This window comes from Nycticebus coucang, chromosome 2 (assembly GCF_027406575.1).
Source record: "Nycticebus coucang isolate mNycCou1 chromosome 2, mNycCou1.pri, whole genome shotgun sequence".
NCBI lineage: Eukaryota > Metazoa > Chordata > Mammalia > Primates > Lorisidae > Nycticebus > Nycticebus coucang.
In genome coordinates, this window is record NC_069781.1 from 38999520 (window position 1) to 39015162 (window position 15643).

General features: G+C 42.5%; 1 protein-coding gene across 2 annotated transcripts in view; it reads right to left on the minus strand.

Annotated features, from left to right (window-relative positions):
* The window catches only part of GALNT12 (polypeptide N-acetylgalactosaminyltransferase 12), a 64938-nt gene that overhangs the window by 22846 nt on the left and 26449 nt on the right, over positions 1-15643 (minus strand). For both annotated transcript variants that reach the window (XM_053567917.1, XM_053567908.1), the window contains one exon: positions 6219-6388. In XM_053567917.1, the coding sequence (XP_053423892.1) occupies positions 6219-6388 (170 nt within the window). The remainder of the gene's footprint in view (positions 1-6218; positions 6389-15643) is intronic.

Here is a 15643-nt window from a genome sequence, read left to right on the forward strand (position 1 = left end):
GAATTGAAATTTTACCTTGTATCTTCTCAGACCATAAGGCACTAAAGGTGGAACTCAACTCTAACAAAAATGCTCGACCCCACCCAAAGGCATGGAAATTAAACAATCTTCTGTTGAATAACAGATGGGTGCAGGAAGAAAAGAAACAGGAAATCATTAACTTCCTTGAGCATAACAACAATGAAGACACAAGCTACCAAAACCTGTGGGATACTGCAAAAGCAGTTTTGAGAGGAAAATTCATCGCTTTAGATGCCTACATTCGAAAAACAGAAAGAGAGCGCATCAACAATCTCACAAGAGATCTTATGGAATTGGAAAAAGAAGAACAATCTAAGCCTAAACTCAGTAGAAGAAAAGAAATATCCAAAATCAAATCAGAGATCAATGAAATTGAAAACAAAAGAATCATTCAGAAAATTAATGAAACAAGGAGTTGGTTTTTTGAAAAAATAAATAAAATAGATAAACCTTTGGCCAGACTAACAAGGAATAGAAAAGTAAAATCTCTAGTAACCTCAATCAGAAATGATAAAGGGGAAATAACAACTGATCCCACAGAGATTCAAGAGATCATCTCTAAGTACTACCAGAAACTCTATGCCCAGACATTTGACAATGTGAAGGAAATGGATCAATATTTGGAATCACACCCTCTCCCTAGACTCAGCCAGGAAGAAATAGACCTCCTGAACAGACCAATTTCAAGCACTGAGATCAAAGAAACAATAAAAAAATCTTCCAACCAGAAAATGCCCTGGTCCAGATGGCTTCACTCCAGAATTCTATCAAACGTTCAAGGAAGAGCTTATTCCTGTACCGCAAAAATTCTTCCAAAAAATTGAGGAAGAAGGAATCTTCCCCAACACATTCTATGAAGCAAACATCAACCTGATACCAAAACCAGGAAAAGACCCAAACAAAAAGGAGAATTTCAGACCAATCTCACTCATGAATATAGATGCAAAAATTCTCAACAAAATCCTAGCCAATAGATTCCACTTATCATCAAAAAAGTCATTCATCATGATCAAGTAGGCTTCATCCCAGGGATGCAAGGCTGGTTTAACATACGCAAGTCCATAAACGTTATCCACCATATTAACAGAGGCAAAAATAAAGATCACATGATCCTCTCAATAGATGCAGAAAAAGCATTTGATAAAATCCAGCATCCTTTTCTAATTAGAACACTGAAGAGTATAGGCATAGGTGGCACATTTCTAAAACTGATTGAAGCTATCTATGACAAACCCACAGCCAATATTTTACTGAATAAAGTAAACTGAAAGCTTTTCCTCGTAGAACTGGAACCAGACAAGGTTGTCCTCTGTCACCTTTACTATTCAACGTAGTGCTGGAAGTTCTAGCCAATACAATTAGGCAAGACAAGGAAATAAAGGGAATCCAAATGGGAGCAGAGGAGGTCAAACTCTCCCTCTTTGCTGACGACATGATCTTATACTTTGAGAACCCCAAAGACTCAACCACAAGACTCCTAGAAGTCATCAAAAAATACAGTAATGTTTCAGGATATGAAATCAATGTCCACAAGTCAGTAGCCTTTGTATACACCAATAACAGTCAAGATGAGAAGCTATTTAAGGACACAACTCCCTTCACCATAGTTTCAAAGAAAATGAAATACCTAGGAATATACCTAACGGAGGAGGTGAAGGACCTCTATAAAGAAAACTATGAAATCCTCAGAAAGGAAATAGCAGAGGATATTAACAAATGGAAGAATATACCATGCTCATGGACGGGAAGAATCAACATTGTTAAAATGTCTATACTTCCCAAAGCAATCTACCTATTCAATACCATTCGTATCAAAATACCAACATCGTACTTTCGAGATTTGGAAAAAATGATTCTGCATTTTGTATGGAACCAGAAAAAACCCCGTATAGCTAAAGGCAGTTCTTAGTAATAAAAATAAAGCTGGGGGCATCAGCATACCAGATTTTAGTCTGTACTACAAAGCCATAGTGGTCAAGACAGCATGGTACTGGCACAAAAACAGAGACATAGACACTTGGAATCGAATTGAAAACCAAGAAATGAAACTAACATCTTACAACCACCTAATCTTCAATAAACCAAACAAGAACATACCTTGGGGGAAAGACTCCCTATTCAATAAATGGTGTTGGGAGAACTGGATGTCTACATATAAAAGACTGAAACTGGACCCACATCTTTCCCCACTCACAAAAATTGATTCAAGATGGATAAAGGACTTAAATTTAAGGCATGAAACAATAAAAATCCTCAAAGAAAGCATAAGAAAAACACTGGAAGATACTGGCCTGGGAAAAGACTTCATGAAGAAGACTGCCATGGCAATTGCAACAACAACAAAAATAAGCAAATGGGACTTCATTAAACTGAAAAGCTTCTGTACAGCTAAGGAGACAATAACCAAAGCAAAGAGACAACCTACACAATGGGAAAGGATATTTGCATATTTTCAATCAGACAAAGCTTGATAACTAGGATCTATAGAGAACTCAAATTAATCCACATGAAAAAAGCCAACAATCCCATATATCAATGGGCAAGAGACATGAATAGAACTTTCTCTAAAGACAGACGAATGGCTAACAAACACATGAAAAAATGTTCATCATCTCTATATATTAGAGAAATGCAAATCAAAACAACCCTGAGATATCGTCTAACCCCAGTGAGAATGGCCCACATCACAAAATCTCAAAACTGCAGATGCTGGCGTGGATGTGGAGAGAAAGGAACACTTTTACACTGCTGGTGGGACTGCAAACTAGTACAACCTTTCTTGAAGGAAGTATAGAGAAACCTCAAAGCACTCAAGCTAGACCTCCCATTTGATCCTGCAATCCCATTACTGGGCATCTACCCAGAAGGAAAAAAATCCTTTTATCATAAGGACACTTGTACTAGACTGTTTATTGCAGCTCAATTTACAATCGTCAAACTGGGGAAACAGCCTAAATGCCTACCAACCCAGGAATGGATTAACAAGCTGTGGTATATGTATACCATGGAATACTATTCAGCCATTAAAAAAAATGGAGACTTTACATCCTTCGTATTAACCTGGATGGAAGTGGAAGACATTATTCTTAGTAAAGCATCACAAGAATGGAAAAGCATGAATCCTATGTAGTCAATTTTGATATGAGGACAATTAATGACAATTAAGGTTCTGGGGGGTGGAAGCAGAAAGAGGGACGGAGGGAGGGGGGTGGGGCCTTGGTGTGTGTCACACTTTATGGGGGCAAGACATGATTGCAAGAGGGACTTTACCTAACAATTGCAATCAGTGTAACCTGGCTTATTGTACCCTCAATGAATCCCCAACAATAAAAAAAAAAAAAATAAATAAATAAATAAATAAATAAGCCCCTCTGCTCACCATCACAATCCTATGAGGCAAGTGTTACCCCCATTTCACAGATGAAGATACTGAGGCCAGGGAGGCTAAGGAACCTGCCCAAGGTCACAGAGCAAGTAAGCTCAGGAGCCATGACATGAACCCAAGGAATCAAGCTCCGGAAAGGCTTAACACCAGCCAGGGCTTTCTCCTGCAATTCCCATCCTTATTAAATAAATCAAAAAACTTGTCAGGAGGACTTGCTTATCACATTATGCAGAAAACAGAGTGAGTTGAAAAGGTATACCTATAAGTTAATGCAGATGAGCCTCTTGGAGTGGAGGCTGATTTACAACCTGGAAGGTCGGGTGGAGGCAGGTGGGTACCCACTCCAACAAAATAAGAATGAGAGCATTTCCGAACCACATCAGTATGGGCTTCAGCTCAAAGTCTTCAACCATTAGGGAAGAGGAAAATGTTATAAAATATTTCAGGTTGCTTCATAGTTTATCAAAATGTCTCTCTAATTATCCCTGATGCTTAAAGAAACATTCACTGGCTGAATTAGTTTTTAAAATCCTAATTATAACTGCAAATAAGCTGATGTCAGGAATGAGGGAGGTAACTGCAAGCAAAGCTAATTAGCCGTAGTGCCCAGTGAACACATGAGAAAATCCATGTGGAGCCTCCCTGCACCCACGATGGGCTCTGTCAGTGTCAATTTTATGTCTGTCTGAACTGTCTCTCTGCCTCTGGGAAGGCTGATACCCTTCATTAAGCTCAGACCGATGCTGCAGAAACGGTGGGGAGGGTGGCAGGCCATAACCTCCCAACTCACTGCAGGTTCAGTGGGCACCTCTCCAGCTTTCAGAAGTTCCCACAGTGACAGGAGGGGAAGCCTGGCCCACACCATCGGACATCTGTGAGAGACTGAGCTGTGACAGAAGGTATGCCTGCCTGCTGCCGTGCTGTTTACTCTCATCAAGATTGCATACATGAGGTGGTATTTGCTTTTAGATGAATATATTTGTGAAATGATCATTTTTTTTTTTACTTTATAATTTTTAAAAGTATTTCCTAAACAGAGAGGTTTATCACCTAATAAGAACTAACTATATGCCAGGCATCAACCTAGCATGTTACCCATCTTATCTCATTTAATCCTCACCAAGATGCTATAAAGTAGAAACTATTATTATCCTACTTTATAGAGGCTGAAGCCAAGGTTGAAACTCACTAGGGTCATTACTCAAAGTCACATAGGCACTAGGTGTTGGAGAGGGGGGTCAAACCCATGCAACCTAGAGAGGAAGGGACAATAGGAAATACAGATGAGGGCGGCGCTTGTGGCTCAAAGGGGTAGGGCACCAGCCCCATATGCCAGAGGTGGTGGGTTCAAACCCAGCCCCATCAGAAACTGCAAAAAAAAAAAAAGGAAACACAGATGAGCCCCTAGTGTGTCCTGGCTGACACAGGAGGGTTTTTCCTACACATGATCTCATTTATTCCTCACCCAACTCTCTGAGATAGGTGTAATAGGCCCATTTGTAGGTGCAAAACTGAGGATCAGATAAAACAAGCAACTCACCCAGAGGGCCATGCCCAGGTCACAGTAAAACTTGCCTCAGACCTGGGTGCTCTGACCCCAGAATTCAACGTCTACTAGGCTGCACTCAGTACCACACCCCAGCCTGGCTTGCCCACTGCCATGAACACTGTTGCTTGTGCTTTAAACGCCCTTGGGGGACACACCACCAGGATGAAGGTAACATCTCCCAGCCTCCCAGGCAGCTCTGCTCTGCTCACTGGGATAGGTGGGGAACTCCCAAGTGTACCTTCAAGGAGCAAGGGTGTGGCTCCCCTGTCCCACTAAGCCTTCTGGCTGACCAGGGCGAACAGGAAGAGAAAAATCAGCTTGGACCACACAGACAGAGGCAGCACAACATCCTGGAGAAGGTGGGAATCCAGTGCATGAGTCCAGTCCCCTACCACATGGAGCCGCCAGACCTGTCCTGGACTAGCATAGCAGATCTGTGACATGAGATCTGTTTCTATCTGTGGGAATCGCTGTCATTTTGGGTCTCTGCAAGAGCCCAACACACACACACACCTGTCAGAACACACAGGCCAGTCCTGAAGTCAGACGGGGCAGGCACAGCACCTGAAGCAGCAGGTGCCCAGTAAGCAGAGGCTGTTTCCCTAGGGGAGGCCTAGCCATGGACATCTGGTTTGAGATGGGCTCCAGCCACTAAGCCCACAAGTCTACCTGCTGCTACAGCCTGCACACTTGCCCTCAGGCAAGCTTAGCTGCTTCACTTCGGCTAGTCCCTGAAAGTCACAGCTGATGCTACCCATCAACACCGCCAGTCCCAGCTAAGCGGAGGCTGCGCTGTGGGTGGCACCCAGGAAACTCCCCGTCCCTCCCCTAGCATCCTCACTGGGGCCCACTCCCGCCACCAACCATTGTCCAAACTGGGGGCCCAGTGACCTCCTTAGATAGACCTGGTCCTTCTTGTCCCCCTCAGGCCTCTGACACCTTCCTCTCAGGCTCACATTTAGCCTCATCCCCTTCTGGTGCTTCTAAGGTTCTATCAGACCTGGCCCTGCCCAGCCTACAACTCCTCTCCCATATCACCTTCCCCAGTCCGATGGTCAGCCCCCCAAAATGTCTGGCTCATTGCCACTATGGCCCTTGCTATTCCTGGGCCTGGACTGCTGTCCCTGAGGTCTTCATCAGGCACAGGGCACACAGGAAGCCTGTCTTTACTGGGCCTATTCCACCAGTCTCACATCACACTCCCACCTCCCACACATGGCCACTGACGGACAGGCTCTTCCAAGGGCCCAAACTGGGGCTTACCTCTATCACTATAGTCATCGACCAGGATGACTTCTTCTAGCAGGATGTCTGGGGATGTCTCAAGGACACTGTAAACTGTCCGAAGGAGAGTTGACCAGGCTTCATTATAAAATGCTATGATAACAGATGTCTTGGGCATATTACCATAATCATATTTCTTCTCTCTGCACCTGCAAATACAACACAACTTCAGGAACTGAGAACCCAACCCAAGTTAGTGCTGGGGATGGAGGGACGATGGGGACAAGGTCTCCTGGGAAATGGGAAATAATCTGCTAGAGGATCTTCCAGAGCCCCCCGTGTGCCACCAGAAGCCCCAGCAGATTCCAAGGTTCTAACCATGACACCCAACCAGCTTTCACTGTGTGATATTGTTTTAGGCTATAAAACAACTTTTAGATGTGAAGGGTAAGAAATGGCCACTTCTCTCTCCCCAGCAGAGCCCCTCCTATCTGTGCCCTCCACTCCAATCCCACTTCCAGGCCTCTGCTTAGCCTCTTCCCTCTGCTTGGAGTGCCCTTTCTTCCCTTCTCTACTTGGTAAACTCCCTGTCCTCTCTCAGGAGCAGGTCAGCCCTATTCTCCTTGGGGACCACCTATCTCAGGCATCTCCTGGCTTCTTGCTGCTCCCCCCACACAAGGCCCACTCTGGCTCAGCTTGTGCCACACACAGCACTCTGGTTACTCTCGCCCTCGCCCTGCCTGCCACTGGCACCCAGCAGTGTCTAGGCTTGACCTAGGTGTTGTGCTGAAAGCATAAACTAGAACTGGGGCTACAGTCTACCAACACTCTGGGTAGGACTCTGCAGAGGACACTGACCCCTCCCCTGTGTCCCTGCCACCCTTGCTTCACAATGAGGCAGCTGCACCAGGCCGGAGCAAAGAGGGTGAACAAAGAGGGCCAATAAGCTCCCTCTTTGTTCAATGGAATTATTGGCTGTCACTTTGTACCAAAGGTTCCCTGGTTGACACAGAATTCTGTGAGTAACCTGTGACAACCTCCCAGTGTCACAGGACTGACTGGAAAATCAGCAGCAGGAAGTGATAGATGGTGAGACGGGAAAGGAACAAAAACCCAAGAGGGACACCATGGGGACACCAAAAGGATAAGATATCAAATGCGGGGGCCTTGCCAAAGCTAGACCAAGGCATCAGCAAGGTATCCAAGGAGGAGGTAAAGGGCCGAGGAGCAGCCAGTGTCCCTGGACAGCCACGGCCAGGCCTTCCCCGACAAGCTGAGTGCCAGATCAGAAAGCACAGGAGAGGAGATGCAAAAGGGGGGCCGAGGGTGGAACTCTCACCTGCTGACTGTGTGTCATGTGCTATACAGTGCCAACAGGCCCCTTGTCAGCCAGTCACCAAACGCCTGCTACGTACCACACAGGCCGGGCTCCCACGGAGCTCACAGTTCATGGGGGCCACCAATCAAATAAACAAATTAGCAATCACAGAAAGTATCCATGCTGTGAAGGACGTGAACGTTGATGATGAAAGGGCAGCTGTGGAGGGGAGTGGGAGGAGGGAAGGGCCAACCCCAGGACAGGGGATCCCCGAGAAGATGACACTCAGGATAAGACACGAACAATGACAGACACGAGCCCCAGGAAAAAAGCAGGGGAAGAGCCCTTTGCATGCACAACCTATTTCTGTCTTTCCCCTTGTTTTATTATGAAAAACTCAAAACTTACAAACAGTAGAGAGAATAAGAAACTGTTGGGTGCCCTTTGCTCCGTGTCACTGATTCTTTTCTTATTTTTTTTAAGAGACAGAGTCTCACTTTATCACCCTTGATAGAGTGCCGTGCTGTCACAGCTCACGGCAACCTCCAACTCCTGGGCTTAGGCAATTCTCTTGCCTCAGCTTCCCAAGTAGCTGGGACTACAGGCGCCCGCCACAACGCCCAGCTATTTTGTTGTTGCAGTTTGGCGGGGCCGGGTTCGAACCAGCCACCCTTGGTGGGGCCGGCGCCCTACTCACTGAGCCACAGGCGCCGCCTTGCATCTTTTTTTAAAGATTAAAAAACATCTTTATTTTAGGTTTTATAAAAAGACTTTTTTCACATAGTGTAAGTAATTAATTCTTTCTGAGGCTTCTAGTGAGCTACAGCTTAGCACTACATAGCTTTTCTATGCATCTGGTTCCAGTATGCAGGAGCTAAATAATCCAGACACACTTACAAATCACACACACATATATTTCCCACTTACTGTAACTTACATATTTGCTGTGCGGGGAGGCTGTTTTGGTAGCGCTGGGAAAGAATGAGATTGGGGACGGCATTGGGGGCCATTAAGATTGAGATATATATTTATAGATCAGAATTGCCTTGGTGTTTGGGTACATCCTTTGCAAAATTAAACTTTTTTCTTTTTATATTAAATTTTTAATTTTGAAAAAATTCAAACCTGGAGAAAATTTGCAAGAATAGTGCAATAAACTCCTATAAATCTTCCACCTAAACTCACCCATTATTATTTTGCCCCGTTGGCTTAATTTTTCTCTTTCTATATGTCTACTATAATATTATACACAAGTGGTTAACCATTCTTTACCCATCCTTACTTAAGTGTGTATTTTCCAAGAACAAGGATACTCTCTCAGGATACTAAGATATAGTATCAAATTGAGGAAATTCATACAATCTTAGATTTCTTCAGCTGTCTCAACTTTTTTTTTTGAGACAGAGTTTCAGTCAGTCACCCTCGGTAGAGTGCTGTGGCACCATAGCTGACAGCAACCTCAAACTCCTGGGCTCAAGTGACACTCATGCCTCAGCTTCCCAAGTAGCTGGGACTATCGGCACCTGCCACAACACCTGGCTACTTTTTAGAGATGGGGGTCTCACTCTGGCTCAGGCTGGTCTGGAACCTGTGAGCTCAGGCAATCCACCCACCTCAGCTTCCCAAGTGCTGGGATTACAGGCGTTACTTAATGCTTCATTAAAGAATGTCGTGTCTTGCGACCCACAGCTGTGTAACTTTGATGAAAGATTACAGACTGGAGCTATGATAGTGCTAAGGAATTGTTAATTTTTGAAGATTTGACAAAGATATTGTGTTTCTTATAAAAAAGGATCCTTATCTATTAGTCATTCCTAATGAAGTAGTCACAGATGCCACCTTGTGCTGGATTTTCTCTAAAACCAATCGGGAAGGGGGAGTGGCCGTTGACCCAGATGAATCAAGATGGACCACGCCTTAAGAATCATTGACACCTAGCCGGGCGTTGTGGCAGGCGCCTGTAGTCCCAGCTACTCGGGAGGCTGAGGCAAGAGAATCACTTAAGCCCAGGAGTTGGAGGTTGCTGTGAGCTGTGTGAGGCCACGGCACTCTACCGAGGGCCATAAAGGGAGACTCTGTCTCTACCAAAAAAAAAGAATCATTGACACCTTGGGTGGCACCTGTGGCTCTGTGGTAGGGTGCCGGCCCATATACTGAGGGTGGCGGGTTTTGAACCTGGCCCCGGCCAAACTGCAACAAAAAATAGCCCGGCGTTGTGGCGGGCGCCTGTAGTCCCAGCTGCTGAGGAGGCTGAGGCAGGAAGATCACTGGAGCCCAGGACTTTGAGGGTGCCGAGAGCTATGATGACACCACTGCACTCAAACCAGGACAAGACAGCACGACTCTGTCTCTGAAACAAAACAGCAGCTAAAACTTAGTTTCAAACACTCACAGATTATAAGAGAAATAAGTGAAAATAAAAAGGGTAAAGGGAGGTGGTTTTCAAAGTAAAGTTTATTCAATGTAAAGAACTGTCCTTTAGTTTGAAATCACATCCTACTATACTGGATTAAAATTTATTTCTTCTCTGCTTAACCACATTTATCAGCCCCTCTTCAGTCTTTTTGTTTCTGTGTTATCACTGCTCTGCAAAAACCAAAGGCCTAAGGCTACTGTCTTAGAATGTCAAGAGGGGCTATTTGTGTCAGTAAATCCCAAGGAAGCTGGGTGTCAACTGGTAATTCATAGCCAGAGCTTTAAAATGTTCCTCTTCTCTTTGATCTCATATCAATACACTGTCTAAGAATTTCTTGCCTAAGTAATAATAATCAGATACCCTGAAGGAAACTTAAAAACATTTTTGTAATATTACTTATAACCAAAAAAATCTATAATTTAATAGTCCAATAAGAAATAGTTGCAATATGGCTTCACGAAGAAATGCTACATGGCCATCGAAAATAATATTTTAAGAGACTATTTAATGATAAGAATGGTCACAGTATAATGTTGTATCAAAAAAGCAAAGTAGAAATCTATAAATGGCCAATTCTGGAAACAATGATGTATATGTGAGCGCGCTCACACATAAACAATAAACAATAGAAAGAAATATGCCAAAAATGTTATCAGTGGTGATCTCTAATGAGTGGGATTATCATTGATTCTTATTTAATTCTTCACATTTTTCTGCATTCTAAAATTGTCCAACAATGAACACGCATAATTTTTTAAAAGGCTGGATAGCATTTCTTTGGCTCCCCACAGCAAATGCCTTCACTGAGCAATAATTTAGGATTCTGCCTTTTCCTTTTTTTCTTGCCCTAGTTTTGTTTTTCTTGAAAACATCTCCTAAAGGCTTTCTCCCTTACGAAGTTCAATACAAATGTTCCTCAACTTATGATGGGGTTATACCCCAAAAAGCCCATCATAAGTTGAAAACATCCTAAGCTGAAAATGCATTTACTACACCCCACTTAGCCTAGCCCACCTTAAACATGCTCAGCATGCGTCCATTAGCCTACCCTTGGGCAAAATCATCTAACACAAAGCCTATTTTATAACAAAATATGGAATATCGCATAGAATTTATTGGATACTGTACTGAAAGTGAAAAACAGAACAATTGCACGGTACCATCGTAAAAGTGAAAAATCATAAGGGTACCATCGCATGTCATTTTGAAATGTCTCTGAGTTTGCATCCTGAAAAACACTCTCTCCTTTTCCTTACTGGTAAAAAACTGTATCTTTTGATCAGGAAACAACTAAATACCACTTTTGCCTTACAGACAACAGCTCAGAGCTGAATTTAAAGCCAAATCATAGTAAATCATTGTTTCCCTAAATTTCTGGTACATTCCATGTGCTTCGTGAGGGTAGGGGCTGAGTTGTTTCTGTATTTTCAGCATGCCTTGTACCTCACCCAGTAATAACAGTAACATCTGTCTGGTACTTACTACACCAGAGGCCCTGTGCTGAGCATTTTACAGCTTTTGCTTCATGTAACCTTCATAATTCTGGGTAGAGATTACATAATGTCTATGCATGATGCGGATATGAATAAATGGATGCACTAAAGGCTTCCCAGGGCTCAACTTACACACAGGCACACACTTCTGGCGAGCCGACGTACCTCAGGCCTGACCAATTGTGATGTCCTAATGAAGTCATTTGAATCTCTGAATCCAGGGCCCAGAATAACCTGAACCCAGGTCTGATCCTAGACTTTTCTGTTATAGAAGCCAATATATTTTCTTGTGTATTGAAGTCAGTTCACACTGGTATTTCGGTCACATGCAACCAAAAGAATTTTGATTGGTATAGAAAATAAGTATTTGTTAAAGTGACTGTAAGTTTTACCTCTGCCAATGGGGAAGACTAAAATTTCTGGGGAATATACATTCAAAAGTTTCCTGGCATATACTGGAGTCTCCTGGCCAAAATACTTTTGAAATATATATATATACACGTGTGTGTGTGTATATATATGTGTGTGTGTGTATATATATATATATTTACACACTTTTTTTGGGGGGTGGGGAGACAGTCTCACTACATCACCCTCGGTAGAGTGCCATGGCGTTACAGCTCACAGCAACCTCAAACTCTTGGGCTTAAGTGATTCTCTTGCCTCAGCCTCCCAAGTAGCTAGGAATACAGGTGCTTGCCACAATGCCCAGCTATTTTTTTTGTTGTTGTAGTTGTCATTGTTGTTTGGCAGGCCCTGGGCCGGTTCAAACCGGCCAGCTTTGCTGTATGTGGGGCCAGCACCCTAGCCGCTGAGCTACAGGTGCCAAGCTCCCTTTTGAAAAATCTTTTAAATGCATGACTCAGCAGCTAAGAAGAAAGTAAAAGAAGTAAGTCTTCTATGCCCAGGAACAAGAAGAAAATTCTAATCTAGACATTAGGATTATTAGACACTGAACATAAAGTAAATATGCTTAATATGCTTAAATAAAAGAAGATTTAAAATGAAGACAAAAAAGTAAGAATACAGTTTGGGTGTGGTGACTCATGCCTATAATTCTAGCACTATAACTTCTACAGCAGTGAATATATTATGTATTCCAGGAAAAAGGAAAAGAATCCCAGAAAGGTCTCTAACTCAGAAAGAATGTCAAGCAGAGAAAATGGTTAAACTTCTGTCTAAATCTACTAGACAAACAAATACTGCATCTTAAAAATGTCTTAATTTATTGTTTTAAAAGCAAAACACAATTAAAATATTGGAGTAAAATGGCATACAATTTGTGAGGGAGGCCAATCAATGTTAAAGCAGCTAAAGTCTACAGTTAATAATTAACTTTAATCTTTGTTAAATTAAATATGTAATTTAAAATTTAAAATTCACCATAAAGATTAGAAATAGATAATACAGGCCAGGCAAAGTGGCTTATGACGGTCATTCCACACTTTGGGAGGCTGAGGCAAGAGTATTGCTTGAGACAAAGAGTTTGAGACCAGCCTGGGCAACACAGTGGGACCTCATTTCTACAAAAAAATAGAAAAATTAGGCTCAGCACTGGTAGCTCAGTGATTAGAGCACCAGCTACAGGCACTGGTTCAAACCCAGCCAGGGCCTGCTAAACAATGACAACAACAACAAAAATAGCCAGGCATTGTGGCAGGCGCCTGTAGTCCCAGCTACTTGGGAGGCTGAGACAAGTGAATCACTTAAGCCCCCGAGTTTAAGCTTGCTATAAGCTGTGATGCCACGGAACTCTACCGAGGGCGACACAGTGAGACTCTGTCTCAAAAAAAAAAAAAGAAAGAAAGAAAGAAAAGAAGGGCGGCGCCTGGGCTCAAGGAGTAGGGCGCGGGTCCCATATGCCGGAGGTGGTGGGTTCAAACCCAGACCCGGCCAAAAAAAAAAAAAAAAAAAAAAAAGAAAGAAAGAAAAGAAAAAAGAAAAATTAACCGGGCATGGTGGTGTGTGCCTATAGTCCTTGCAACTAAGGAGGCTAAGGCAGGATGATCACTTCGGCCCAGGAATTCAAGGCTACGATGAGCTATGGTCGCACCACTGCACTCCAGACTGTATAATAGAGTGAAACCCCATTTCTAAAAAAAAAAAAAAAGAAAAAAGAAAGATAAAATAACCGTTAAATTAGTAAAGAGAGAAAAATGGAACAAGAAGTGGAGGGAAGCCTCTATTAACTCAAAAAGCAGTAGGAATAAAGGGGGGAAACACATTGTTAAAAGTGTAACAAATAGATAATACAAAATCAGATGACACAATCAAAACCAAAAGTCTCCATAAGCACAATACATATAAATGGATATTACTATCTAGTTAAAAGTCAATGGTTGTCAGTCTGGACTTTATTTTTAATGACAATACAAAATGGAACAACATACTATTAAGAGACACATCTAAAACAAACAGAAACAGAATAAGTGAAAGGAAAAAGATGGAAAAAGGTCTCGTGAAAATTCTCACCAGTACTGAACATGTCCCATGAATTTGACATACTAACTCAAAAGAAGAATGACACTCTGCCTTTTGGAAAGATGTTTGGAGAACACTTAGAGATCTAAAAATAGACCTGCCATTCAATCCTATAATTCCTGTACTAGGTATATACCCAGAAGACCAAAAATCACATTATAACAAAGATATTTGTACCAGAATGTTTATTGCAGCCCAATTCATAATTGCTAAGTCATGGAAAAAGCCCAAGTGCCCATCAATCCATGAATAGATTAATAAATTGTGGTATATGTACACCATGGAATATTATGCAGCCTTAGAGAAAGATGGAGACTTTACCTTTTTCATGTTTACATGGATGGAGCTGAAGCATATTCTTCTTAGTAAAGTATCTCAAGAATGGAGGAAAAAGTATCCAATGTACTCAGCCCTACTATGAAACTAATTTATGGCTTTCACTTTGAAAGCTATAACCCAGTTATAACCTAAGAGTACGGGGAAGAGGGAGAGGGAGGGGAAGGAGGGAGAAGGATGGGCGGAGGGAGGGTGATTGGTGGGATTACACCTACGGTGCATCTTACAAGGGTACAGGTGAAACTTAGTAAATGTAGAATATAAATGTCTTAACACAATAACTAAGAAAATGCCAGAAAGGCTATGTTAACCAGTGTGATGAAAATATGTCAAATGGTCTATAAAAACAGTGTATGGTGCCCCATAATTGCATTAATGTACGCAGCTATGATTTAATAATAAAAAAAAAGAAAAAAGAATGCTACTCTGACTACTACAGGATGGGTCTAATTTGTGTATAAATCAATAAAGTATTTTGCAGTTTTCCATTTTTTCAGGGAAGCAAAAGAAATTTGAGTCTAATGCCCACACCATGTTGTGATGTTTTCCCAAAAATAATGTCTTATGAGAACAGCCTACTTTACTCAAAAAAAAAAAAAAAAAAAAAAAATCCTGACCAACTTCCTCCTGCCAAGCCTAGCAATTCACACTAATTTTTGCTGAATTATCTATTTAGGCCTTTGAGACTCTTTGCCATCCCAGTTCCCAAATCCTGATTCTTTAATTCAGACACACATCTGTAATTATAGTATTAACAAGGCCCAAACCTGAGCAAGCAATCAAGAAATCCAAACACTGTGTACTAACTCCCTGCTTTCCTGATCAGTGGTTCACAGCTCTTCTGCAGAGGCTGATACTCACCCTAATAGCAGGCCCACAAATGCGCCTGGGGAAATGCACAGCCCCAGCACACTGTCACTCCACTTTTTCTCTCCTACTAAATAGGCTAGAATGCAACTGAGAATTATGCTTTAGTGATCATCTCAAGGTCATCATTTCTACAAAACTAAAACTTTTGGCAAATTTTGGTACAACATTGTTAGCAACCATTTCCTGTGACACACCTCTCAACTGACTGTGATGCCATCACTGGTTTCAGCTGTAGTTGACCTGTTAGCAATCCTTGCTTTGTCTAACTATGATATTTTCCCACACCCTCAAAAGCTCTCACCCTAAGTCTTCTGAGTCAGAAACCTAGAGTCTCTAGGCTAGGAGCTTTCAACCTTGGTTGCACATCAAACTCAATCTAGCTCCTATCCACAGAAATTATTTTTGTTTGTTTGTTTGTTTGTTTTGTTGTTGTTGTCGCAGTTTGGCAGGGGCTGGGTTCGAACCCGCCACCCTCGGCATATGGGGCCGGCGCCCTACTCACTGAGCCACAGGTGCCGCCCTGTTTGTTCGGGTTTTTTTTTGTTTTTTG